Here is a 27,525-nt window from a genome sequence, read left to right on the forward strand (position 1 = left end):
TTCTTCAGTCTGGATAATGTTTGGATTTAGGAGAAATAATGGCAGTCCAACTCTTACAGTGGATGATTCATTGTTGACTTAGCGGATATAATGAGGGACAGTCTTAAATTAAAAAACTTATTAAAATATTGATGGCAATTATTGCAAGACAGAGCCAACTGGTTTCCATTTGAGAAAGTATTAAAAAGGATGTGGGTTGTGGTTTGAAAACAATCAAAAAGTATTGCTCGGTAATTAAACACCTTACTAAACAAAATTCACAGAGGGTTGTCCCACATGATCATGGAATGAACATTTGTTTTTGATTTAATGAACAAAATCTGTAGTTCTTCTATTACATCTTCAGTTCTGCTGGAAGAATATCATATTTTCCGAGCCTCAAAGATGACTTTTAAACTTTATTGTAGAGGGGGAAAACTGTATTTTGTCAGGAAGCAAGTACATCCATAGTATTACCATTATGGAAAACATGGGTTTTGATATGTCACAGATAGTTTATTGTGATTTGATTAGTAATAAGTAACAGTCTCCCCTTCTCTGTATACATCAGTGCAATTAATGTGTGTGTAGAAACATATTTCCTATGGATTCTCTTCATCTCATAATTATAGGCAAGCATTCATTTTTAAAACACCAATTCTGTTGGTTTGTTCATTTTTTAATGTCATAACTCCATCAGCCATTTACCTTTGTTGCAGTGTTAGAAAAGTTTTGTAAGGGCAAGCAGATCCACCCTAGGCTGCAAGGGTATTTTCTCCTGTTGATCTTGCATTATTGGCTTTAAATGGCACTTCCAGAACTATTATAAACTCTCTAAATATGGGGGGTAAACTTTAAGAGACAGAATTAAATAAACCACAAATTCATATCTTTCTGTAAGACTCTTCTCTGCTTTTTTTAGGGGCCCCTTGGATTGGATGGAAAGCCAGTAAGTAATGATCTAAATAATTAATACATTTACAAGTATATGCTATAGAGCAGTGGTTCTCAACCTTTCTAATGCTGCAATCCCATAATACAGTTCCCCATGTTGTGGTGACCCCCAACCACTTATACATCACCGGGTGCCAGGGGCATGGCCAAAGAAAAGGGGAGAAAAATGGCGGACAGCCTTGTTTGGCGACCCCCGTGAAATGGTCGTTCGACCCCAAATGGGGTCCCGACCCACAGGTTGAGAACCACTACTATAGAGAGTACAGAACATATCCCAAAAAGATACAAAGGAGCTGTTGCCAAGGCAAAAGGGGCTAAAGCATTTTTTAAGTCAAGAACTACAAGATAACATTGAGAAATGGCCCATTACAACCCTCCCTAATTCTCTGAACTATTTATTTATTTATTTATTTATTTATTTATGAGACTTATATACCGCTTTAAGTGCAAGCACTCTCTAAGCGGTGTACACCAGTAAGCAATGTGTGTGTGTGTGTGTGTGTGTGTATATATATATATATATATATATATATATATATATATGTTTTCTGAGGTTTTCGCGGGTATTTGTATATAGGTCTTTGGTTGTTCGGGTTTTCTCCCACGTAAAATTGGAAGTGTCTTGGCAACGTTTCGACGAAGTCACATTCGTCATCTTCAGGCTGGTGTTTTTAGCTTCTTGCTTTGAGCAGCAATGTGTGGTTTTAGCTGTTTCTTCCTTTGGTGAGAGTGTGTGCCGAACTACACACTCTCACCAATGTACTAACATCCAATGGATTCCATAGAAATAAGATTACAAACCTAATCCAAAAAGAAACCCCCACTAAAATCCAAGACAAAGAACAAGAAAACGGCAAAGCCCTCCTCCCATACATAAAAGGCACCACAGACAGAATCAGTAAGATCCTCCATAAACACAACATCAAAACAGCATTCTGCACAAACAGAAAAATATCCACCATCCTTAGAAACCCCAAAGATAAAATTGAATTAGAAAATCAAGGAGTATACGAAATCCCATGCACCACTTGTCCCACCACATACATCGGACAAACCAACAGAAGAATAAGTGCACGCATTGAAGAACATAAGAACTCAGTCAAAAAAGAGGAACCAACATCTTCCCTGGTCCAACACCTTAAAGCTACAGGACATGAAATTGACTTTAAAAATACCAGAACCATTGCCAAAAGTGAACATTTTAATAACAGAATAATCAGAGAAGCCATCGAGATAGAAAAACGCCCACACAGCATGAACAAGCGAGATGATACCTCCCGCCTACCAGCCATTTGGAAACCCGCCCTCATTGACAAACGACTCCCTAACACAAAAAATGATACCAGACCCACACTCACAAAAACCACACAGGATGTCACCACCAAACATCCACGCAAAAAACAAACCCAAAGCCACACTGACTATGAGGCACGACCACAAACCAGAAGCCAGACCACAGCTGCATCATTAGCCACTTTAAACCCCCCAATCCATACATGAAGCAAACTGACACCCTCCATGAAGAGGAAGCACGACCACGAACGCGAAGCCAAGGAATGGCAGGGCAGCCCAAAATCTTGAATCCCTCTGCAACTCAGACTAACCTGAGCACAACCAAACAGAACACTCCCCCAGCCAAGAGCCAGCCAATCAGAGCACAGCCAACCCCCCAGCCAATCAGAGCACAGCCACGCCCCTAACCAATCAGAACACACCTCCACCCAATCAGAACACAGCCAAGCTCCCACCCAATCAGTTCATACCCCCACTGGCAGTTAAAAGGAAGAAACAGCTAAGACCACACATTGCTGCTCGAGGCACGAAGCTGAAAGCACCAGCCTGAAGATGACGAATGGGACTTCGTCGAAACGTCGCCAAGACACTTCCAATTTTACGTGGGAGAAAACCCGAACAACCAAAGACCTACATACAAATACCCGCGAAAACCTCAGAAAAACATATATATATATATATATATATATATATATATATATATATATATATATATATATATATATATTACCTTGAATGAACACCCTGTCAGCCCAAATATGGGAGAAAGAAATCTTCTTTCTTTTCTTTTCTTTTCTTTTGCCTGTATCAGCTCAATCTAGAGCCATCCACAAGCAGCAGTCACCAACTGCGACATCATTTTACATTTTTAGGTTGCTAACAAAGAATAAAGAGAGAATGGTATAGCTATTTCGAGTTCCTTTAACTCTCTTCAGCCAAACTTACTCTTCTGAGATTCGAACCTGGGCTATCTACATGTTAGGCAGTTGTTATAACCTCTAAGCCACAGGCTCTCCTCACTTTGTCAGCGGTATCAGGAACGAGACAGGGGGAGGAGATTTTTTACCTTGAATGAACACCCTGTCAGCCCAAATATGGGAGAAAGAAATCTTCTTTCTTTTCTTTTCTTTTGCCTGTATCAGCTCAATCTAGAGCCATCCACAAGCAGCAGTCACCAGCTGCGACATCATTTTACATTTTTAGGTTGTTAACAAAGAATAAAGAGAGAATGGTATAGCTATTTCGAGTTCCTTTAACTCTCTTCAGCCAAACTTACTCTTCTGAGATTCGAACCCGGGCTATCTACATGTTAGGCAGTTGTTATAACCTCTAAGCCACAGGCTCCCCTCACTTTGTCAGCGGTATTGCCCCTAACAATCTGGGTCCTCATTTTACCTACCCCGGAAGGATGAAGGCTGAGTCAACCTTGAGCCGGTGAGATTTGAACCGCTGACCTGCTGAACACAGTCAGCTAAAGTGGCCTGCAGTACTGCACTCTAACTGCTGCGCCACCTCGGCTCTTTTATATAAGAGCCGAGGTGGCTCTTTTAACTATAAGAAAGAGGAGGGAACAACAATCAGATTTGCAAGATTTTGTAATTCTGCTGGTCTACTAACTACTAAGATTCTGTTATTCTGCCCTTCTATTAACTAAGATGATCCTACTCTTCCTGTAGAGTTTATTTCCTGGATTGGTCTACCTAGTGGGGCTGATAGTGCCCTAATGCTTCACATCGAATCATTGGTCCCCAATTATTTCTGCATGTTCCACCAAATCTGACAAAGTAGCCATGTTGTAGCTTCCATCCATTTAATGTATGGTGGGACCCCGGAACATGCCTCCCATTGATAGGCAATTGATTCAGAAAGCTTGTTGATTCTAGAGATGTGAAGAATGGAAAACAGTGAGAGAGAGATGTAAAGGGATTTCCGAAATCCTAACCCTGAAAGCATTCCAGGTTGCAGGCTTCAAATGCAGTACTAGCTCAAGCTTATATGGCACCCTCTAGGCCACATAGACTATGATGCCATCCATGCAAAGATTTGTATTTTTAGAATAGCTTTTGATTCAGAACCAGCCAGGGCACCCTGGGCCAGTACCAAGTCAGCCTTAATGTACAATGTCTGCTCACACGTAAGTGTGAAATGGAAAACTGGAGGCTTCCTCCGTGGCTGCATATATTGTTTGTTTGTTTGTTTGTTTGCAGATCCTACTTGTAATGATTATTTCTCAAAAGAAATGCTTTTACTGGGTCTCCTGTGAATTTGAGACTACAGGTAGCCCTTGGCTTACAACCTCTAGTTTAGTGACTATTCAAAGTTACAATAGAAAAAAGCAGGGCTTTTTTTCTCGTAGAACGCCCAGAATGGAGTTCCGGCACCTTTTTGGGATGGAAACTTGTGGGGTAGGCAAGGCGGGTTGTATGACGTGTGTGAGTTCTGGCACTTTTTTTTTTTTTTTAGAAAAAAAGCACTGGAAAAAAGTGCCTTAAGATCATTTTTCACACTTATGACCGTTATAGCATTCCCCCACGGTCATGTGATCAAAATTCATGTGCTTGGCAACTGCCTCATATTTATGACAGTTGCAGTGTCCCGAGATCACATGATCATTTTTTGCAACCTTCTGACAAGCAAGGTCAATGGGGAAGCCAGATTCATTTAACAACCGTGTTACTAGCATGACAACTGGCATGTTTGGATGGTTGCAGTGTCTTAGGGCCAGCTGATCAGCTTTTGCGATAAGCAAAGTCAATGGGGAAACTAGATTCATTCTGGGTCTTAGTAACTCAATAACTCACTTAACAACTGTCACACAAAAGTTCGTATAATAGGGCAAAACTCAGCTGTCTCGTTTAGCAACCAAAATTTTGGACTCAACTGTGGTCACAAATCAAGGACTGACTGCACTTTCAGAAGGCCTTTCTTTTCATGTTCATAAGAGAATGTGCTATTATTTTCCTTTTAAGTACCGATGTTGAAATTCACCCAATGCAGCCATTATTTATTTGCAAGTTGTATATAGACTGCTTGGCATGGAATACAGGCATTGTCCTTGACCAGGGATAGGCAACCTTGGCTCTTTTATGACTCGTGGACTTCAACTCCCAGAATTCCTGAGCTGGCTCAGGAATTCTGGGAGTTGAAGTCCACGAGACATAAAAGAGCCAAGGTTGCCTACCCCTGTCCTTGACTATTGAAAAAAGAAGAAGAAACAATCAGCTTGGATAAGGAAAAAAGATGAGGTCAAACAGGTTTCCTGTGCAGCCTAGTTTAGTACAGGTAATCCTCAACTTACAATCACAATTGAGCCCAACATTTCCCTTGCTAAGCAAGACAGTCGTTAAATGAATTTTGTCCCATTTTGCGACCTTTCTTGCCACAGCTGTTAAGTGAATCGCTGCAGTTATTGAGTTAATAAGATAGCTATTGAAATGAAATCTGGCTTCCTCATTGACTTTGCTTATCAGAAGGTCGCAAAAGGTGATCATCTGACGCTAAACCATCCTAAATATATGCCAGTTGTCAAGCACCCAAATTTTGATCATGTGATCATGGGGATGCTGCAACAGTTGTGTGAAAAATGATGTCACTTTTTTCAGCGCCGATGTAACTCACAAATGGTGGTAAGTCAAGGACTACTGTAGTTGGAGTAGGAGAACTCTGCTACTGAGAGAAGAGCGCCAAAGCTTGGGCACAGCAGTTCAACAGGGCGACTAGAAAAATTGGTCTTCAGTAAAGCATCTTTCTAACATTCTCTGCTCACTGATTCTCCAAACTGACTAAAGGGCCAAGTATTTAATCTATGCCAGTAGCCCTTGTGCGGTCGCTGTTACAACCATTTGCAGTTATGAAAGTAATGAAAAAGTAACTTGGCAACTAATCCTTGCATTTATGACTTTCGCAGGTCTGTGAAGCAAAAAAAAAAAACTGAAGTAAGATTGTAAACAAAGTCAAGGTTTCATTTAGCAACTGCTTTGCTTAACAACTTAGTTGCCGTTCCCAGTTGTGGTCACTAACCAAGGTCTACTTGCAACAAAAGTAGAAATGTAAACATTTGGATATTTTGAAGTAATAAGGAAAACATGTCCCTGGAGTAATTTTCAGAAGTTAAAAATTGGGGCAGGGGTAGTAAAAATGTTTTCAACATCCTTTATAGATATATTTTGCTAAGTTTATCTTGGCTCACTTGTAAAAATGTGCTTGGTGCATACAATTGTATTGTTTATTCATACCATAATTATACATTTTTATTGATTTCAACATGTTTTTAATTTTGATACATATGGAATTACAGGCTGCTCAACTCCCAAAAATATCGTTTTAATTCTTGTCTGTTTATGAGAAACAGGCAGGCAAAATGTTTATATTAAAAACAGGAAAAACTGTCAAGATTGTTGCAAAAGAAAGGAAGTTACATATTGATTTTAGCTTCCGCTCTAATGAACAGATACAGAAACAACTTATTGTGAGAAAAATACTTCGATGTTAAATATTTTGCTGAACTGTCTTATTTTCTGAAGCAAGTTATCACTAACAGACCTTTTTAATGCTTCTAATCCTTATTTTTTTTTAGTGTTGAGTGGTTTCTGAAATTTAGATTTGCCTCTAGCACTTCACACTAGTGTATTTTACAATTTAATTGATTTCCAAATACAGAACAATTGCTTTCACATGTTAATCATTTAATATTTATTCAAATTCCCCTCTTTGATTCTTTTTCAAAAATAAACAACAAAACAAAAGGACTTTGGGGGCAAAATAGAAAAAATGTCTTTCTCCTTGATTTTCTAGTTCCATCACCCTTCCCCTAAACTACCCCTAAATACCAATTATCTCTTAATAGAGCAAAAATCCCTATTTTAGACTCTCCTTTGGGGATCAAGTTTTCAGCCACTTTCCACTCTATTATGCTAGCTGTCATATGCTGAAATAGTTGTATGGGAGAATAACTATTTTTATAGTAGTTTACATATCAAGAAGGGTTCTAACTGAAAATAGTGCTTCTCTGTGCTAATTGTTCTCTTTTTGATGTCTACAGGGACTTCCAGGAGCAAAAGGAGATAAGGTGAGTCAACTGAAAAGTGCTTTGACAATGTTAGGAGAGGTGTTAATTAGTCTAGTAAACAATGTCATATTCTTCTGGCCTTTATTCTATATTGACCTCATTGAGATGGCCCTGCAAGTCAGATCTGGATAGAATTATCAATGAGTAGTATGTTGGTGTGTATTACTCTGATGTCTCTCACAGGCTCTTCATCAGCACATGAAGGTAGCACACCATGTATATCCAAGAGAACAAACTGAGAAAGAAGCCAAGAACAAAGAGAACCATCTTTGAATTGTTAGGTGTACCATGTACCCACTGGCAAGAATTATTAGAATAGCATGTTTTATAACCTCCTTTTTAATGCTAAGGGAAGAATTGAGGTGAACTATAAACTAATGTTGTATCTTGCATGAATTTGGTGATTTGACTTCTGCAGCAAAGTTGGAGTCCTAAATCAGGACTGCAATTGGGTAGTTTCTAAACCATAAAGATATACTCTTTTTTCTTTCTATTTGAATACGTTCATCTAAGAATTGTATAAATACTTTGTCCATACCTGTCCTGGTAATATTTTCTAGAGCTCCTTCCATTCTACCCATTCACTTGCTATATGTGAGTCCCAAATAGCTCACTAAATCTAAGTATTGAGGCTTTTACAATGTGGAGGACTTCTAGGACATGAAATAATGTTGGCTAATGTCAAACATTAATTTTTGAAACTTGTAATTTCCTATATTTCACCACTGTTCCTATTTATAAGGAAGAAGTAATTTGGCCAAAAGCAACACTGAGCAGCAGATGATAGTAACTTTTTTGTTTTGTAGGGTGAACAAGGAGATATTGGCCCAAGGGTAAGTATCACTAGTAATTATGAACATATTTACATGTAGGTGAGAGTTTGGCTGAAATAAGCATAGAAACATCAAAATATATGAATATAAACATAAAGATAAAAAGATGGGAGGGAAATCCAGAGCTGTACAACTTATCCTTACCTTTCTTTCTCCCAAAACTGAAATTTTAAGGAAACTCTTCAAAAGAAAACAAGTTTTATTCCAGGCTGCATTTCTGCACATATTTACAGGGGAATAAATCCTTTTGATGTCATGGAAACTTCTGCATAAACATCAGCTATTAACTGTTTAATTCCCTTTTCAGTAGAAGACAATATTTAAGTTTAATTCAATTTAACTGCATATGATTATATTCTTTCCAGACTATCCTTATACGGGTATCTTCTCTCTTGCTTGCACTCATGGTCATTTTACAGCACCAGACTATATGTTTCTTTTCATGGCTCTCTGTTGATGTACATTGTAGTTTGTGTAATAACTCAATAACTTGGATAGAAGATTGGGCCTTAGAGAAAAACACCATCAAAGGCAATAGAAAGAGCAGCCCTAATTATTTTTCAAATATGCAAGCTTTGTAGTTCAATAGTACGATTTCAGAACAGTAATGTTGCATATAATTTATTAAATTAACATCCCATAGGTGAAAGCAAGGTATTCTCTAGATATGAATGAATAAAGGAAAGTTATAGTAACACAGCAACATGATCTGATGACAGTGATAGAGTCTAAGTTGAAGTGGAAACCTATAGAAAGAGCTAAGAAGGTATACAGATGGTATACACCAATGGTGCTATACAGATAAGATGCATAAGAAACAATAAACAACATCAATGTGCAATATACAATAACAAAAAGGATACTGATACTAATGAAAAACATAGAATACTATTAAAGTAACCAAACTATAACTAAACAATGATTATTGAAGCTTCAAATGCCTTCCGTAAGTGCTTTGTTTAGAACAGTTTCCAGAAGACAAAGTTGGATCAAATAGATGTCCAGTGAGAGGACAAAGAACCAGAAAAAACAAAAGTTATCTACAACAGGGGTCCCCAGCCTGTGGGCTGTGGCCCACTATTGGCCACTGGCACGTGTGAGTGGCTGGCCGGTGCACACATGTGCACATGTGCACAGTCCCACTCTGTGAGCATCACAGGCTTTTGTGATCCCACTTGAGCGAGGCGCTCACGGCCTCACTTGCATGAGCAACAGATGTTCGCACATGCATTTACCCCCCATAAAACCATCCCTTTCCCCCTCCCCCCACTCCAGGCTGCCAACCCCAAAAGGTTGGAGAACTGTGATCTAGAACATATAATGTTTTAACAACTGCTATGTAGGACAGACAGAAGACCAGCAGAGCACATCCATGAACACCAACTAGTAGTCAAATAGCACAACAAAAACTTGTTAATCTCAATACATGGACACACATTACCATAGCTTCAACTGTAAAATTAGCATCCTAGAGCAAACTAAATCCAAAAACAGATTATTCCTGGAAACCTAGGACTCACACAAATCATCCATCAATAGGTACATAGAGATAAACAAGAATTGCACACCATTCAAAAGAGACAGCAAAAAAACTAAGAAGGAAACAAAAAGATGAGAACATGTTCTCTCCAGCAGCCTACACCCAGATAAGCAGCAATTAACATCAGACAAACAAGCAAAAAACAAAACAAGGAATTATCAAATCATACCCCCACCAAAACTGCCATGGCAAGCTATTGTACATAAGCAAGGAGCAAAGCCCACACTCATGAACTCTAATGAAGTCACTTAGTCAGGTAATGAAGCATTTACAAGTCAACAACTAAGCTCAAAGAACACCAAGGACTCCACAGTTCAATCATTCTCTTTTGATCTAACTGAACTCTGTTTAATAATTAACTAACTTGATTGAACGTTTTTCTCTTTTGTAATGCAATATGTTACTACATGAAAACAGTGTGAGCTTTCCAAGGACTGTGTAACAAATTTTTAAGCCAAACAGGAAATTAATTTCTCTAGTTCTACAATCCTCTAGATTCAGTAGAAGCTAGAATATATTACTTCAGTTTTATCAAAAGTCAGATTGCTTTAGATAATGCTTTGATTCCATTGCATTTCTACATTGTAATGGAAAGAGCCTTATTTTTATTTTTAAAGAATTTAATAGTTTTTATCACAATTCACAAACAATTCGCTTGGGAAATCTTCTGTTAGTATTATCAGCAGAAGAACAGGAAACAATGCATATTTAGAAATTGAGTTGCTAAAAAAAGGGTATTTAGCAGTGGGGCTTAATCTCTTTCTCAAAGAAGGATTGTTGTCACTGTGCATTTAACATAAACCATAAAATGGAAATGATTCAGAAGGGGTCTTACATTTTAAAGGAAGGAAAGAAAACATTGCAAGCGATTCCCAGATGTTATCAATTACGCATAAAAGAGGTCTGCATTTAGCAATGTTCATGTTACGAAATGTATTTATGCCCCATTTTCTCAAATGTGTTGCGTCTTTTGGGAAAATTGAGACCTCGTCTCTCAGTAGGACAGACCAGTAATCAGATTGTAGTTCGAGCAATATGTAACCATCCAGTTTCTCTCACAAATGCAAAAACCCACTCAGATTCTTCTGAAATTTTAGGACATTTCTTTACTTCTTTGGCCCCTAAGTCCTCTTGTTCTCTTTTCCATTCCCAGATACATTTTTTCTGTGACAGCATCTGGCCTAAATTATTTTTATTTCTTTAAATTGGACAGATTTATTTTGCTTTAGCCTCAATAGCAAACTTTATTTCCTGGCTTAAAGGGAGGGTGCATTATTTCATACATGCTTCACAGTACATAGTACATACATTTACAATTGTAAATAACTCGTATTTTCAGAGGAAGCAGTCATTTACTTAATATTGGAAAATCTTAATTTTCTCTGAATGTATCATGATCAAGGTCTACATTAATTGGCCAGACATTTGGTACCCAATTGGACTCACTGTTGTGTTTGACCATACAAATGTTGTGAAATATATTATGCCATGTTTCCAGCATTTTAGTTCCCTGTTTTTCCAATCCAATCTTTCTAGACCTTTCCTTCTTTTAATTTATATCTGAAAGAATTTTTGTTATCAAGTTCATTATAGAAGTATCTATGCTGTCTATATAAATTATTGGGAGGAGCGTAATGTTATATTTTAATCAAATATGAAGAACCAAATGATTACATCAGACTTTTGGTCCATCTAATTAATCTTCATCAAACAGATTTTCCTGAAGACTCACGGCACCCCATGTTTCTCGCTTGATAAATAGGCCTTGATAAATAGGCATTGAGAGAAATCTTGCCTTGAGAGGTATTGATTAGAATCTTTTGTGAAAATTCGAGATATAATTTTATGAAACAGAATTCTGACTGAAAAATTTAGCATTTCCAACAAAGAAGTCTTAACTTCATGGAATTTTATGAACTGATTTCCTCTCCCAAGCTTGGAATGCTGTCGAGATGGAATTGAAGTCAAACACATGTGCAAAGCACTAAGTTCAGAATTCATTCCCCATACTAGAGTATAAGTTGACTCCACTGTCTTAATATTGTTCAAAAAAGAATAAAATCAAATGGAACATGAAGTTTTACTGCTAGCTTGCTATATTAGTTCTCTCTTTTGTTACAGTATTAAATCAATCTGCTTCAGCCGTGGAGATCATTATTATTTGTTTTCCAACTGAATTGCTGACTGTGCCCCGAACACAGCAAGAATAAAGGCAAATAAATATCTATGGATCAACAAAAATAAAATGTGGCTTTGGTTTCTTGATTTTGCTACTCCTATGGCCCAAACTAGCACATAAAACTGGAATATTGACTTCCGCTTCAGCTAAGGTTTGAATCGTATCTACAGTACATTCAGTTCAAGCCATCTAACTCGAAGCAGCATTTTGATAATGATAATCTAAACAATATGAAAGCTGTGCTTTGGATGTATAATTTATAGCACATGTTTTCAGCCGAAGTCCATGGAAGTAACTGGCAGAAAAAAAAATTATTCTATCTTTATATTAAAATAGCATAAGAGTGCTTTTAATCAGATTCTTTTCTTCAATATTCTTCATTAAAATTGTGTTAAGATATTACATTATTTAAATACATTGCTATATCATACGGGATTGTGAAATTTTATTTCCAAGTAGCTGTAGGATTGTATACAAGATAATAAGGTATTTTTTCCCATCTGTTCATTTTCCTTTTTATTATATAAATAAGAATTTTCCTGAAATGCTTATACAGAAATCAGTTCAAATATAAATAAATATACGTAAATTATCTCCTTCCCAATGTGTTAAATAAATTAAATGTGCTATAGGTTCACTTGCCAATTAGGTCTATCCTTGTCTAATAGAACTGACTGGCAAATCAACCTTGTTCATGTGTTTCTATATAAAAATCATTTGTAAGTACTATAGTGGTTAAGACACTTGGTGAGACTGATAGACTATGAGTTCTAGTCCCACCTTGGGATGAAATATGCTGGGTTACTTTGGGATGGTTACTCTTTCTCAGCCTTATAAAGCAGGCAATGACAAACCACTTCTAGAGATTTTGCCCAGAAAAGTGCAGGGACTAGTTCAGAAAGTCATCAGGAGTCAATACTGAGTCAATACTGATTTTAAAAAGGGGAGGGCCCACCTAAAGATGATTTTCCTTTAGTTCTAGCTTTTTTACATATGTGTGTGTGTGTGTGTGTGTGTGTACATACTGTACTTACACACAAAAACACATATTTATATAGATGTTGAGAGTAGATTTTTCCTAGCATATACCTGAAATATCTATTTGGGTATTTTCCCAAAATCTAGAAAATTAATATTGTCCCAAGATGCCATAATCCAAGACACCACGTGACTTAATAGCAAAACGTGATGCTAGATTATGTATCCCTAGCTGTTAAGCTACTCTAACAGTTTAGCTAGATTATTTCTCAATGAAGCTACATCAGTTCCTTAGGAACAAGTGTTATCAGAGTATGATTGCTCTAATAAAATGTATGTTATCCCTTTAAAATTGCCATAAAACATCTTAAATTTTGATTTATGGAGACAAGGGTTAAGTAAAATGTCTTTTTTGTAAATCTTGTAAAGTTTTGTAAAACTTTTGTAAAGTTTTAGCTTTGTTGAACAAGTACATCACCTGTATGCAAACAAGCCCGACTCTCAGGAGGTTGTACGTGGGTCTGGGAGTCACAAGTTGTCTCCTGTGAACTAACAGAATGGTTTATTCTGCTGTCACCCATCTTGTGACTTGGTTTTGAATCAATCAATGCTGTTTTGATTATATCAATTGTTTGCTTCATATTGGAGTTCTTGTATAAAATGCCTTTACCCTTTTCTTTATCTTCTTTGTCTTGATCCTTTTTCTTTGCTGACCTACATTGACTAGATGGCTTTTCCTCGCCTCAGTCATGGATTTCTCTCTGACCAGCATATTTTTAGCCGACGTATGCTTAAGGTAGAATCACTTTTAATCTTCTGGCTTGCTGTGTTTTCTTGAGAGGTTGTTGGCTTTTCTTAATCTAAGCTTCTCTCTTCTACTATTTTATTCTTCTGCTCTTTCACACTCTGACAAGATCTCTTACTGTTTTGGGTCATAAACTAAACTGAATATACTTGAGTGTTGTGGCAATTAGAATCAGAATTGTATTACACTGTTGTAGTTCAGTCGCTAAGTCATGTCCGATTCCTTGTGACCCCATGGACATTAGCATGCTAGGCTCCCGTGTCTGTTTCCTGGAGCTGTGTTTCACTGTAAAAGCATCAAAATAATATTTTAAAAAAATGCTTACTTTTTATCCATAATAAACATTTCAGTTATCATCCAGTTACTTCACCATTTGACAGAATACAGAGGTTGCCTTCATGAAAACAGATTTAATTCTTCCTCTCCCCCACTTAGGGAAAGTCATGGTGAATATATGTCATGACTACTCAAGATTTTCCATAGATTAAAATGTGAAATCTACTGTGGCTTTACAAGAATTGCAAATGTCAGCAAGAAAGTAAGCAAACTGCCAAGCAACTTATACAAAGAATATGTTGTGTGCATGGAAAATATCTCAACTTCTATGAGTTTCATATTTAACAAACATAGAACTAATTTTCAGAAGCAGCAGATAAATTAATACACTGTACTACTTGCAGTTTGCAGTTACATCCTAATACAGAATTCGTTTCTATTCCATCCTGTGAGTATTATGCCACAGTGTTCATTCTTAAGTGTCCATATATCCAGTTTGCAAGAACTGCTACTGTCAGCAACTCATAAATTTAAACAATCTTAAGATATTTTTGCAATCCATTCAGTTGCTTCTAGTTCAAAAATGTTACATAAATCAAATATGTTTACTTTTCTTGTGCCTTTCATTTTATTTGTGATCTGTAATGTTAGCATCATCTGAGCTTCATCAAATTCATATAAATTCTATTCATACAAATCTAAGAAAAACATTAAAATAACATGTTCCAATCCCCAAGATCTGTTTAGGTTCATTGCTATGTTCTTGCATGTATTGCATGTCATATACAGTTGGAATATTGTCATAGTACATGTCAATATCAAAACAAATCTCAACAGTATGTCCCTGCTTTTTTAATGCTATGTTTATCCAAGAATTGAAAGATTGGTAAATTTGTCAAGAAGCTGTTATTGACCTTTTTGATATATCCTGTTTCAAGAATTATGGTCTCAGTAAACTGCCAATTTTAATGAATAGTAAGAGTGGGATGTACATGAAATAATAATTTAAAATTCCAGTATCATTGAGATGGAGCTATTTAGTTTGGATTTATGGTATTGCCCAATAAAAATTATTAGAAATTGAAAAAATGTTGAAAGTCTTTTATCATTAAATTTCTGAGTTAGAGTAGGATGGCATTAAATTAACTCTGACACTAGGACAACCTGCTCAGATATTAATTTTCATGGAGATTTCAGTGATGGCTCCATATGTTCTAGCAGGGTTATTTGTTATTTTCCAAACCAGATTATAATCCAGGTTATAACAATGGTAGCTGACACTCTTGTTCATTCAAATAATACATCTTGTGCGGGCTGGTTTTAATTCTCTACTTAGACCAGCTATTTGTCAGCTTCCTAATTTGTAAAATAAAAATAATATTATTTCGCATGAATGCATCCTGCATTCCGTTTTGGTCACCACATTGCAAAAAAGATGTTGAAACTTTGGAAAAAGTGCAAAGAAAAGCAACAAAGATGATTAAGGGCCTGGAGACAAAATCATATGAAGAACAATTACAGGCTAGTCTAAAAAAAAGACATGATAACAGTATTCCAGTATTTGAGGGGTTGCCACAAATAAGAGGGGGTCAACTTATTTTCCAAAGTATCAGAAGACTAGACAAGAAACAAATGGATGGAAACTAATCAAGGAAAGAAGCAACTTGGAATTAAGCAGAAACTTCCTAACAGTCAGGACAATTAACCAGTGGAACAGCTTGCCTCCAGAAGTTGTAGGTGCTTCATCACCAGAGGTTTTTAAGAAAAGACTGGACAGCCACCTATCTGAAATAGTATAGGGTCTCTGGCTCAAGTAGAGGTTGGACTAGAAGACCTCCAAGAACCCTTCCAGCTCTGTTCTGATTGGCTGCAGTTACAATACTTTTGCAATATGATTTAAATAGAGACATTTTCAAACATGAAGCGACTTCTTTCTGCTTTCCCGCAAACCAGTTTTGAAAATATCTTAAAATTCAAAGCAGCTTGCTGTTTAAAAAAACATCATCTTATATTTGAAGAAAGGAAGTTTTTAAAAAGTAGTTTACCCTATGCCAGTGGTGACGAACCTATGGCACGGTGCCAGAGGCGGCACTCGGAGCCCTCTCTGTGGGCGCACATGCCGTTGCCCCAGCCTCGCCTCCTCCCACAACCCCCTCCTCTCCAGCAGCCCCCGTGAAGGAGAGTCGCCCCTGAGCGTGGCCCACACGGAGCAGCGCAGCCAAGGACATGGCAGCCAGGCAGCATAGACAAGACTCTGACCTCAACCCGATCTTGCACAGTTGATGCTGCAGGGTGCGGGTATGACTGCCATAGCGCTGCTGGGCTGCCTGGGCGATCTGTGGTGGGCCCTGGAGGCAGTGAGTGGCCCTATGGGCAGGTGGGGTGGGGGATGGGGGGGTGGAGCGCGGGATGGGGCCAGTTTTTGGGCACTCGGTCTCTAAAAGATTCGCCATCACTGCCTATACTATAAGCATAATATGTGATGTACTGTATACTGTTGTTTTAATCTGTGTGTATTCTTGCTGTGTGACCTCCAATTTAAAGGTAATGTCCTATGTGTTCTAGAAATACTGCATTTTTGTAAATATTTCAGTCAATCGCAAGATATTTTTTCCAAGAAAAAACACAATCACATTATGGGTTGTTTAAAACTATACAATACATTAAAACACAATCACATTATGGGTTGTTTAAAACTATACAATACAGCAGTTGAAGATAAACAACCCCACACTGGTTGGCTAACTTGATGCCTTAACACTTAGACAGGAGACTGCCTAGAAAACCTTTATGTGTAATATGAAGGTCTGTGGAGGGCAGTCAGGAAGTGAATATAGTAATATAATATACTCTAAACATGCATCTAGATTTTCCAAGATTATACATCTTCAAATGACCTAAGAGGCAATTTGTAGCTTACTGTTTGTAGAAATTTTTGACATTTGCTTCATGATAAAATAAGATTGAAAACACTGGAAAACACTTCTGCCCAATGTGCTCTGCACAGGACTTAATGATGATGATAAAAATAAGACATAGCAGAACTGTTTGCCTTAAAACCATAACTGGGCCCCATAGCTTTGCTGATGCTTTCTACAAATATAGTAACAGTATGCTGAAAAATCTATTTTCTTACTAATTTCCCCTGATTTGGGTCTAAAAGATATGAGAACCCAGCATTTGGAGACAGAAAGAATATATATTGTACCCATCATTGCATAACACACGTACATATGAATTGGATATGGTGAATAAAACTTTACAGCCACCAATATTTGTTGCTAAATACACGCAAACGAAGTCTTAAATATGAGGTGCTTTAGGTGCAATAAGTTATACTCCATAAAATTTGATTGACTTGCAGTCTAAAGTTTATTTCAGGACTTAAAAACATAACTAAGTCCCACATATATTCTCCTGCTGCTTTCCATCCTGCATAGTAGGAATGCACCAAGGCACTTCTGGGTTGAAAGGACTAGCTGGTGACATCATCGTTGCCCAGGAGACACCCAGTTGGGAGTGGCTTTCATATCCCTGGCAGGAGTTGGAGCAAAGGACGGAAGCTCATCCCTCCCCACGGCAGCACTTGGGTCTTGAACGCGAGCTTGCTGCTTGTCAAACCAGCATCCTAATTATGTCAGGTCCTAGTTTTTGATGATACAATCCATTTATTAGGAAAGTGCTCCCCCCATGATATAATGCTTTGTCTAAACTTCTTATAGGGAGACCAAGGTAAAGATGGTACTGCTGGCCCACCTGGGCCTCCTGGACAGCCGGGTGCAAGAGGGCCCCCTGGAGACACAGGAAAAGATGGCCCAAAGGGTCTTCCTGTAAGGCATAAATAATAACAGAGCTAAGTAACATGCATGGTTTCAGGGAGATGCTCCTCATGGTGCATGTAAGCTAAAAGAACTTTAAGTCATATACCCAACTTGATCTTAAATGTCTGAAGAGGTTAGTGGAAGGAAAAGTATAGTATTGTTATAACAGAGAGTAAGTGAAGAAGGCAGTAACTTGATTGAACTTGCCATCAAGTTTTATTTTATTTACAGTCAATGGTTTGTTCATGTTAGCTTGTCCAAATATAATTTTCCAATGAAATGCATTGGATAACCTTATCAGGATTTATTATTTGTAAATCCTAATTATATACCAAGCTTCAGGGTTTGATAACATTTTATTTTCCTTGCTAGAATAGCAATTACCAGAGCAACGTGAAGGAATTCAGTGTGATTATTCCACTGAGCAATGGCAGATCTATTAGAAAAAGCTATTCTCAGGATAGTTTTTTTTTAATGCATTAGCCATTCTTAATCTTTTCTTTAATAACTAATTGTTGACACCCCATCCTTGAATTTGAAGAATGATGTAGAGTTTTATTTACCAAAAAACATTAAATGAGATGAAATCTATTTTTGTGCTCAGTGTTAAGTCTAATAATTGATTGTGTGGTGTTATCTGCATGTCGCTTGAGTGAGCTGGTAAGATGGTGATTCCTAAATCAACGGAATACCTGAAATATTTTTTTTTCTCAAAACAATGTGATTTTTTAAAAAATCTCCACATTTCTTTCCTTCACTGTTATGCTGGTAGAAAGATTTTTAGAAAATAGATTTTGAAATGACATATATTGTTGGTTTAATGTGAAAATTGTATATTTATATTGTTTTTTTAGGGTGAGAAGGGAGAAGCTGGTACCATGGTTAGTATGCAATATATGATATTAAAGCCATCTGTAATGAATTGTTCACATGTTAAATATGGGATAGTTATATAAGTATAACTCAAAAGTTTCTTCCTGTTTTTTGAGTCACTGTGTCCTCTGCCTAATAACTTTAATGGGTAACTTCCTTTCGACTTGGTCCCTAATCACTATTGTTTACTTCCGTCCACTTTTGGTTCCTAATCCAATTGTTTCTCCATCTCTCCTGCGCTAAACAGAGAATAACAGTAGCCAAGTTTAAAGTAGGACTGAAACAACCAGTCTCCTTTGATGAGTAACTTTCTGAACTAAACTGTGGGCCATCATCACCCTCTTCTTAAAGTAGTTCTGTGTCACTTCTCACATTTTATTATCTTGTAAGGAGCCTTTTAAATCCACTTCTTTAGAATAGTATTTCTTTTAAGTGGTATTTGCATTTGGCTGAAATTCCAAATTTCAGAATGAGAATATTGAAAGCTCACCATCTTGATGTTAACACAGCTATCTGCTAATATTTTATATTTTAGAGAAATTGGCTACAGTCTCGTAGAAGAAGTAATGTGCCATATTTTCTTTCACAATTTTTATGTCTTTATTGTTCCAGTGCTTTTTGTTGCACTAATGTGCAACTAGTAGTGTGTTATTATAAAAGGTCATAATGAGTAAAATGTTTTGAGTTTAGTTGTAGAGTATCAAACAAATCTAAGAGATCAAATTAAAAGAGAATAACTTCAAAAGTGAGATAAGCACCACAAAATATAGTTTCCTACACAGTTGTCTTTTAAAACCAGCTTGTAACAATTTAATTCTGAGAATGCAAATACTCAGAAACATCAGATTACTTCTATCTCCAATTCACTGTATCAGTTAGTTAGATTCGTGTCTTTTTTCTCTTTGAGTGAAGTAGTGAAGAAAGGGGTTAGTCAGGGAAAAATACTTTCCTTGAAGTTCTGAGGGGTGTGCACATGTCAGGAAAGGAAATGGGACTCCCATTTACCTTTTAGTGATCTTCCTTTTGAGAAGCATGAAGGTATGAATCAGGAACATCCCCATGTTTACATTTTGTCTCCTTAATTTTAACACTGAAGTAATGTTTGAAAGGGTCATTTCTGCAGTCTAAAGTTACTTCTTACTTATCATGGAATTTAAACGTAAACCTTCTGAAATAAGTGCTTGAAACCTGTTATCCATAAAACGTAATAACCCCAGGTTATTTAAGAGAAATTGCATCAGTTGTTGGCAAAAGAATTGAATTTTAGTACATTGGAAAAGATAGTTTTCAGATCAGTGTGAACTGGTATTTTCATTTTTATTACTTTTGTTTTCTCATGCCTATCTTTTTTGCATCTCTCATATTAAATGCTTTGTTTGTTTGTTTGTTTAAAGGGTGAACCTGGTATTCCAGGAAAAAAAGTAAGTTGTTGTGTTTTCTTCTTTTTCTCCAAAGCTACCTGCATTTTGATATCTTGTAACCAATCATGCAAACAAGCCCTAAGATTTGGTAGGGTGAGGTGGCTACCAGAGTAGCAAATGCTGGAGAGATGTGGAGTCAGGTGTACAAGTTTGGGCATTTCATCTGTCTGCCTCTCCAATAGCTCCTATCCTTCGAAGCTGGTACCTCAACACTAATGCTTGCTTGACACTTGACTAAGGCCATCCCAGTGCATCATGAGCAATGCTCCTGAAAATGATCCCTCGCCAAGTGAGCAGACAGAGAAGAAACCAGGTCAAACCTGTCTCTCTTTTGTACATGTGCATGTCTTGCTCTGTTTGTGCAACACACATTGAAGCAGCTCTGTGTATAGGACTGAACATGCAGCAAATAGATAGAGAAAGAGTAATGAAGGAGCAGCATTTTTAGTATTATTATAAGTTGTATTACTGGAGGATAATATTTATCACTTCTTTCTTCCTTCCTTCTTTCCTTCCTTCCTTCCTTTCTTCCTTCTTTCTTTTATCTTCCTTTTTTCTTTCTTTCTTTCTTTTTCTTTCTTTCTCTTTCTTTTTTTCTTTCTATTTGTATCCTGCCTTTATTATTTTTACAAATAACTCAAGGCAGTGAACATATCCAACACATCTTTCTCCCTCCTATTTTCTCCACAACAACCACCTTTTGAGGTGGGTTGGGCTGAGAAAGAGTGACAGCCCAAGATTAGCCATCCAGCTTTCATAGCTATGGCGGGACTAAGGCGGGACTCACAGTCTCCCGATTTCTAGCTTGGTGCCTTAACCACTAATGTTGGGTGTCACTAAGCAATGGGCAGAACCCAAAGAGGGTGGGGCTATCCACTCCCTTATTCTCTCTTCCCTGTCATTCTCTCATCATCCTCTTTCGCATGTATAGGAGACTGGAACAGATAGTTCTTGTTACAGATATTAAGCAATTGCTGAGATTCTTTGAAATGAAATCAAAGGTCATATTAAAAAAAGAAAATAAATTGATGAATGTAAAACAAAGGAAAGAGTCATATGCCTGCATTTTCTGAGCTGGCCTTCTGCCCTCTGACTCATTGGCAGTTTTGAAATTAGATTGGATTGGATTCTCACATTAGTTGTCTTCAGTTCAAAGAAGAGTGTGGAGACAACAAAATGACTTCAGAAGTTTGGAAACAAGATATTTGTTCAGGGTCCTTGGTGCTCTCTGAGCTTGATTATTTTCTTGCAGACATTTCATTACCCAAACTAGGTAATATCATCAGTCCTAGCACTGATGGTGTTACCTAATGAAATGCCTATAAGAAAATCAGAGATGACCAAGGACCCCTCATTTCAACCCTGGGTTATAAATATTCTCCTTTATTAGATATTTGTTCATCTAATAAAGGAGATGAACATTTATAAAATTTATTCTCTGTTGCTTTCAACGAACGTCATAATGGCTGTTAGTCAAACCTAATAAAGTATAGATTATTATGGAAAAAAATAGAGATACCTGGGCTATGATTTGTACAATGATACATTTTACACTCTAGCTTCTCTCCTTACACGTTTCTGCTTGTATTCTCTTTTAAAAATGATTTTTGAACGCTTAATATTTTTTCATCATTAATTAAAGTAGTTGCTTTTTAATTTTACTAATTTTTATGGTGAGTTGGTTTTAATACAGTGCCCTATAGACTTACATTAGTGGTTTAAGCCCTAAACCACAAGCTATAATCATACATTTATACAAAGCAAAAATGCTCAATTTGGTATACATAATACCAGTTATATTTGAATCCTGCAGTGTGAAAGAGATTGATCACATGAATTTGAGAACCAGTTTATAAGCCAAATCAAAGCTTAACGATATCTTACTCAAATATTCTGTCCATGTAAAATATAGAGATGATTGATGCATAGCAAACAGAATTTCAATAAGATATGGCTACCAGATTTTATAAATATATTTAAGGATTAAAATTCAGTGGGTTCCACAGGGAAGAATCCTCCTATAAATGCAAGCAATCTCTTTAAAAGATAAATATTTATTCCCACTTTTAAATTAAATCCAATTAATAATTACTTTGTGATGTTGGCAAACATAACACACTCCTACATTTCAGTCTCACCTATACATATTCTGTTTATCAGGGTGATGCTGGGACTCCAGGAGAACCAGGGGTTCAAGGACCAAAGGTAAATCTCATTTTTATAGCTCACTCTGGCTGTGTGTAAGCTTGAGTGTAGGACTGGGCTTTAAAACAAAAAACACTGTTGAGATCTGAGGAGACAGGGCAAGTGGGCTAACGATGAAATGTGCACCATGACAAATACAGTACTTGCAGATAATATTATGATGTAAGTAAAAAAGATTGGGGTGTGCGTTATGATGTTGCAATGTACATTTCATCATTTTTCATATTATTATTAGGGATGGATGGCTATAAACAGCACAAACATCTATAGGATTGAAAAGCTAAGCATTGCAATATCTCTTTGAGAAAAAAAATACATAATTTTTGTAGCCGGTTTCAATTTCATGAATATCTGTAAACATGTCCGTAATATTTGATTCTTAATACATGTATTGATTGAGAGTCAAGATAATTTACAACTATATCAGGCAAAGTATATGAATCTAGCTTAGTGACTACAATTGCAATTGGCAATTCCATCACTAAGCATCATGATCACAATGACTTATCATCTCACTTACCCTTCGGTCCTTAAATGAAACATCTTGGGCTATGACATACGACTTCACTTCCAAATTCTCCATTAACTCTGCTTGTTGCAAGCTGGTCACAAAGGGCCCAAATGGCAATAATGGGACACTGCGGCAGTCGTAAATGTGAGGATTGATCACAAATCCATTGTTTTTATACTGTTGTAAATTTAAATGTTTGGCTGATGATATTGGGCTTTATTAATAGTTAAGCAAATATAACAGTTTGAACAAACAAATTTGAACTGCATTTAGAATTCAGATACTACTTTAAAGATGTCCTGTTCGATTTTTTAAATAGAAAAAATTATAATCGTGTATAGCAAAGAAAATCAGTTAAGACTTTAATATGAATATTGTTTCTCAAGTAATGATTGATACCAGATTCTTTTTAAATTAAGGGAGATCAAGGAACTTCCGGGCCCCAAGGAGAGAATGGTATTCAAGGGGTGCCAGGGTCAAAGGTGAGCATCTAATCAAATAGCATCATGTGATTTGTGAATGTCCCGCATTCAGCTGAAGAATTTTCTGGGCACCAGTTTTAGACATTTGCAGGCAAGCAAACATTGCCCCAGGCATAGATGGGCTTCTGGAGCCCAAAGAGAATAAGACCAGCATGTGCTTTGCTTCAAAACTAAAATTTCTTTGGATTTATTTCAAACAACCCAAATGGGAAAAAGGCATTGTTTCAAGAAGTGGCTTCTTCAGATTAAACTTAGAAAATGTTTTCAAATAGTAGCAGCTCTCTTTGAATACAGTTTCTAAGGAGGCAAGGTAACTCTGCCATTTTTAAATTCTTATATGACTATAGCAGTGATGGCGAACCTTTTAGAGACCGAGTGCCCAAACTGCAACTTAAAACCCACTTATGTATCGTCGGGTGCTGGGTGGGCATGGCTCATTGGGTGGGTATGGCCCATTGGGTGGGTGTGGCCAATTGGGTGGGCATGGCCCATTGGGTGAGTGTGGCTGTGGTGGTAACCGCAGACTTGGTGGGATTAAAAAGTTCAATCAATCAATTCCAACTTTGCGAGATCTCTTTTTTTTCCCACGAGAAGTTGAAATTGATAGATTGAACCTTTTTTTTTTTTTTGCACATGATGGCGGAGGCCTAAAGCAAAAAGGTTTTATAAAACCTAGCTGAAGGCCTAGGACTGGGGCGATGGCGCACGGGCCCACAGAGAGGGCTCTGTGTGCCAACTGTGGCATGCATGCCATAGGTTCACCACCACAGGACTATAGTGTTTATTTTTTATAAACCTCAGGTTTTTATTTTAATTTATTGCTTGTACATTTTGTTGATTCCCTTGAATCTCTTTCCAATACAAAATGGTATTAAACCACTTCAAGTACAAGAGGAAAGCATGTTCATGTATTAAGAGTTTCCTTTTATTATTTATTTGTTTGTTTACTTTTTTGTATCCTGCCTTTATTATTTTTACAAATAACTCAAGGTGGTGAACACATCCAACACACCTTCCTCCTGCTATTTTCTCCACAACAACAAACCTGTGAGAGAGAGTGATTGGCCCAAAGTCACCCAGCTAGAAATCACAATCTCCTGTTTTCTAGTCTGGTGCCTTAACCACTAGATCAATTGGCTTTCTTCTGTACTTTTATAGTACAAAAATCTCTTTCCATGGTGTTTGGAAGAGCAGGAAGCATTGGCCAGTATTGAAGAATAGGTGTAAATAGGCATTCAGAGTTTACAGGTTTGGGATGCCTGGGATTAAATTAGCTAATTGATGCTTGGAAACTTTCTTTCCACTTCAACTGCTGCTCTTGAAAACAGGTGGAGTATGCGAGGCAGGTTATGCCCAGGGGGCAAAAAGGGCACAAACAAGCTACAGAGCCAAAAGTAAGAAAAGGGAAAGGCTACTACAGCTGAATGCTGACTTGCTTGACAACTCTTTTCCATTGGGCCTCTTTCAAATGTTGCAGGGAGAACCAGGAAGCATTGGCGGAAAGGGAGAAAAAGGCATAGATGGGCTACCAGGGCCAAAGGTAAGGAGAGCATGAGAAAAGCATGGTATGATTAACACATCGACTGATTTTCATTCTGGAAATGGCAGAATGGTAAGATTGCTACTGACACCATTCTCCTTTCTGAACCACTCAGCCGCCAGGTGTTCCTTTAACTTTCTCTTGCTGAAAGAAGAGACTAGAAAAAGGAAGCAGAGAAGACCCAAAATAAATATCTCTGAGGTGCCATTCACTTCTGTGGACAAGAAGAACCCATTATGGATGAATACTCCTCTTACTGTCTTTATTGTTGAAATGAAATGTTTGAGGGTTGATTCCATAGTTCCACATGAGTCGTACATATTATTAAATGAATCATGGCATAAAGGAAACTAGATTTATTTATTAGATTTATATAGCAACTCAATGTATGCAACATAAGCTTGGTAACTCACAATCCACAATATAAATAATAAACACAATTTTAAAAAAACATAACACAGAAACTCCCAGCAACCCCAACTGTGACACATCCCTCCACCCCAAAGACTTTTACTGGGCTCCAGCCTCACATTACCCCAACTCTTATGAGACAAGCCAGATCTCTGAGTCTTTTTGGTGGTGCAGTACTTAGAATGCAGTATTGCAGGCTAATTCTGCCCACTGCCAGGAGTTCGATTCTCACCGGCTCAAGGTTGACTCAGCCTTCCATCCTTTTGTGGTCAGTAAAATGAGGATCCAGATTATTGGAGGCCATATGCTGACTCTGCAAACCAACCAAAGAGTGCTATAAAGCAGTGGTTCTTAACCTTTTTGAACGAATCGCCCCCTTGAGCCAATGAGGAAGTTGTCATTACCCCCCCCTTCTCCAACATAACCTCTCAATCACAACATAGGAAATAATTCTTCAATTTATGCAAACACTTGTTTTGTTTTCTTTAAAATTGTCATCAGGACATATTGATGCAAATAATTTATTTCCAGTCTTTTTCCCATATCTCAACTGTGTGAAAAATTTTGGTGCCACCTGTCACTTTATTCCCAAACTTTGTGATACATGTATTTCATTATTATCTTATTTATTCAAGACACTTAAATGTAATGACCACTGAAAACAAAATTTAACTGCAAGAAAATGAAATGCCTGAAAAGAAAAACAGTAATATTTAATGATTGAATTACAAGTGAAATTTAAGATGCAAAAAGAAATATAAAAAGGGTAGAGGCTGCTGCACAACGCGCATGAAGATAAGCAATGCGTATTCACATATGTACAGCATTCTGTACTGAAGCTAGCTGGAGGAACATTTGAAAACACAATTCAATCCACTAATAGTGAGCAATCTGATGTTTTTGTACGACAGATACACAGCGATTCACTGTATGAAAAAGTCTCAAAAGTGTCCCCAAAGCGTCTCGCTCCATCACCCTCATATCGCCCCCTTTTCGTTCCTTTGTCCCCACATCGCCCCTTTTTGTTCCATCACCCCCCTGAAAAATGAAATTGCCCCCTGGGGGGGCGATATTGCCCAGGTTAAGAAGCACTGCTGTAAAGCACTATGGAATGGTATATAAGTTTAAGGGCTAGTGCTAGTGCTATTTTTAGAAAATCAGATCTCAGGGGAAAGATTGCTCCAAAAGATAGAGCTATAACCAAAAAGGCATCCTGCCTAGGTCCCACAAAAGGCAACATTGATTGTAAGATTGTAATACGCCCAGATTCATGTGACAGCAAGATGGGCAGCAAATAAATTTAATAAGCAAACATTTAAGAAAGGGATCTGGAGTGCACCCATCCTATCAGCCCTAGATGAATGGGCAGATATTCTCAACAAAGGGTGGCACCACAAATAACTTGCCCTTGTGCTATTCAGTTTTTAAAGATGATAATCTTGAATCACATCCAGGAAGAAATGGGGAACCACTGCAGTTCCCCCAGTAATATTTTCTGATAATATGGGTAAGCTATAGGGTACCAAAAACTGTCCATGCCATCATATTTTAGATCAATTGTAATTTCCATCTGGTATTCAAGAGCAGCCCCAAATAGAGCACAATTTAGTAATCCAACTAGGAAATCACCAGAGCGTGAAGGACCATGAGCAAGGTCTCCCAGTCTAAGAATGAGTGCAATTGGTACACAAATGAATATGTGCAAAGACACATACACCACAGCCACAATTGCTACCTGCTGAGCAGGAGCCATGAATCTAGGAGGAACCCCAAATTATTCACAGCTGGAGTCAAAGATGATTCCTCACCAGAAGTTCTCTGCCTCGCTATGGTTGAGTTGAAGCCAATTCCTCCCCATTCAAACCCTTACAGCATCCAGGCAGTGGGCCAGCATCAAGACAGCATTTCTTGGTCAGCCAGGTTTGATAAAGTATAGCTGTGATACCATCAAGGTCCTGATGATAACAAATCCAGTTCTATTGGATGACCTCTCACTCCAGTCTCACGTACATGTTAAATTTGTTTATTTGTTCGTTTATTCTTTAGGTATTTGTTTATACAGGGCCAATTTAATCACCCTTTTGACTTGAATTAGTGCTTGTAAATTGAATAATAAAACTGATTATGGCTTTCTTTGTGCTTTTAAGTGGAAGAAAGTAATACTTCAAAATGCCTGAAGGCAGTGTCCTTTTAAATGCGGCAACATTCCTAGTTGTAGCATTGAGATTACTGTCATGTTTTCTTTTTGCTGTTTTGTCAGTTAAATTGGATAGTTATTTAAAACTGCTTGGCTTTCCAGCCATGTGATATACATAATCGTACATATTCAGAAAATTCATGTTTGTAAGAGGCTTGT

At 37.4% G+C, this 27,525-nt stretch overlaps 1 protein-coding gene across 16 annotated transcripts in view; it reads left to right on the forward strand.

Annotated features, from left to right (window-relative positions):
• The window catches only part of COL23A1 (collagen type XXIII alpha 1 chain), a 300,569-nt gene that overhangs the window by 236,581 nt on the left and 36,463 nt on the right, over window positions 1-27,525 (forward strand). For 8 of the 16 annotated variants that reach the window (XM_039349226.1, XM_039349222.1, XM_039349231.1 and 5 more), the window contains 10 exons: window positions 902-928; window positions 7,268-7,294; window positions 8,101-8,127; window positions 13,552-13,620; window positions 17,628-17,735; window positions 18,581-18,607; window positions 19,994-20,020; window positions 22,181-22,225; window positions 23,156-23,218; window positions 24,696-24,758. In XM_039349226.1, coding sequence (XP_039205160.1) covers window positions 902-928; window positions 7,268-7,294; window positions 8,101-8,127; window positions 13,552-13,620; window positions 17,628-17,735; window positions 18,581-18,607; window positions 19,994-20,020; window positions 22,181-22,225; window positions 23,156-23,218; window positions 24,696-24,758 — 483 coding nt within the window. The remainder of the gene's footprint in view (window positions 1-901; window positions 929-7,267; window positions 7,295-8,100; window positions 8,128-13,551; window positions 13,621-17,627; window positions 17,736-18,580; window positions 18,608-19,993; window positions 20,021-22,180; window positions 22,226-23,155; window positions 23,219-24,695; window positions 24,759-27,525) is intronic. The other 8 variants (XM_039349235.1, XM_039349225.1, XM_039349228.1 and 5 more) reach the window with 5 other exon arrangements.

Source organism: Crotalus tigris, unplaced genomic scaffold (assembly GCF_016545835.1).
Source record: "Crotalus tigris isolate CLP2741 ecotype Arizona unplaced genomic scaffold, ASM1654583v1 scf7180000018239.1010054, whole genome shotgun sequence".
Classification (NCBI taxonomy): domain Eukaryota; kingdom Metazoa; phylum Chordata; class Lepidosauria; order Squamata; family Viperidae; genus Crotalus; species Crotalus tigris.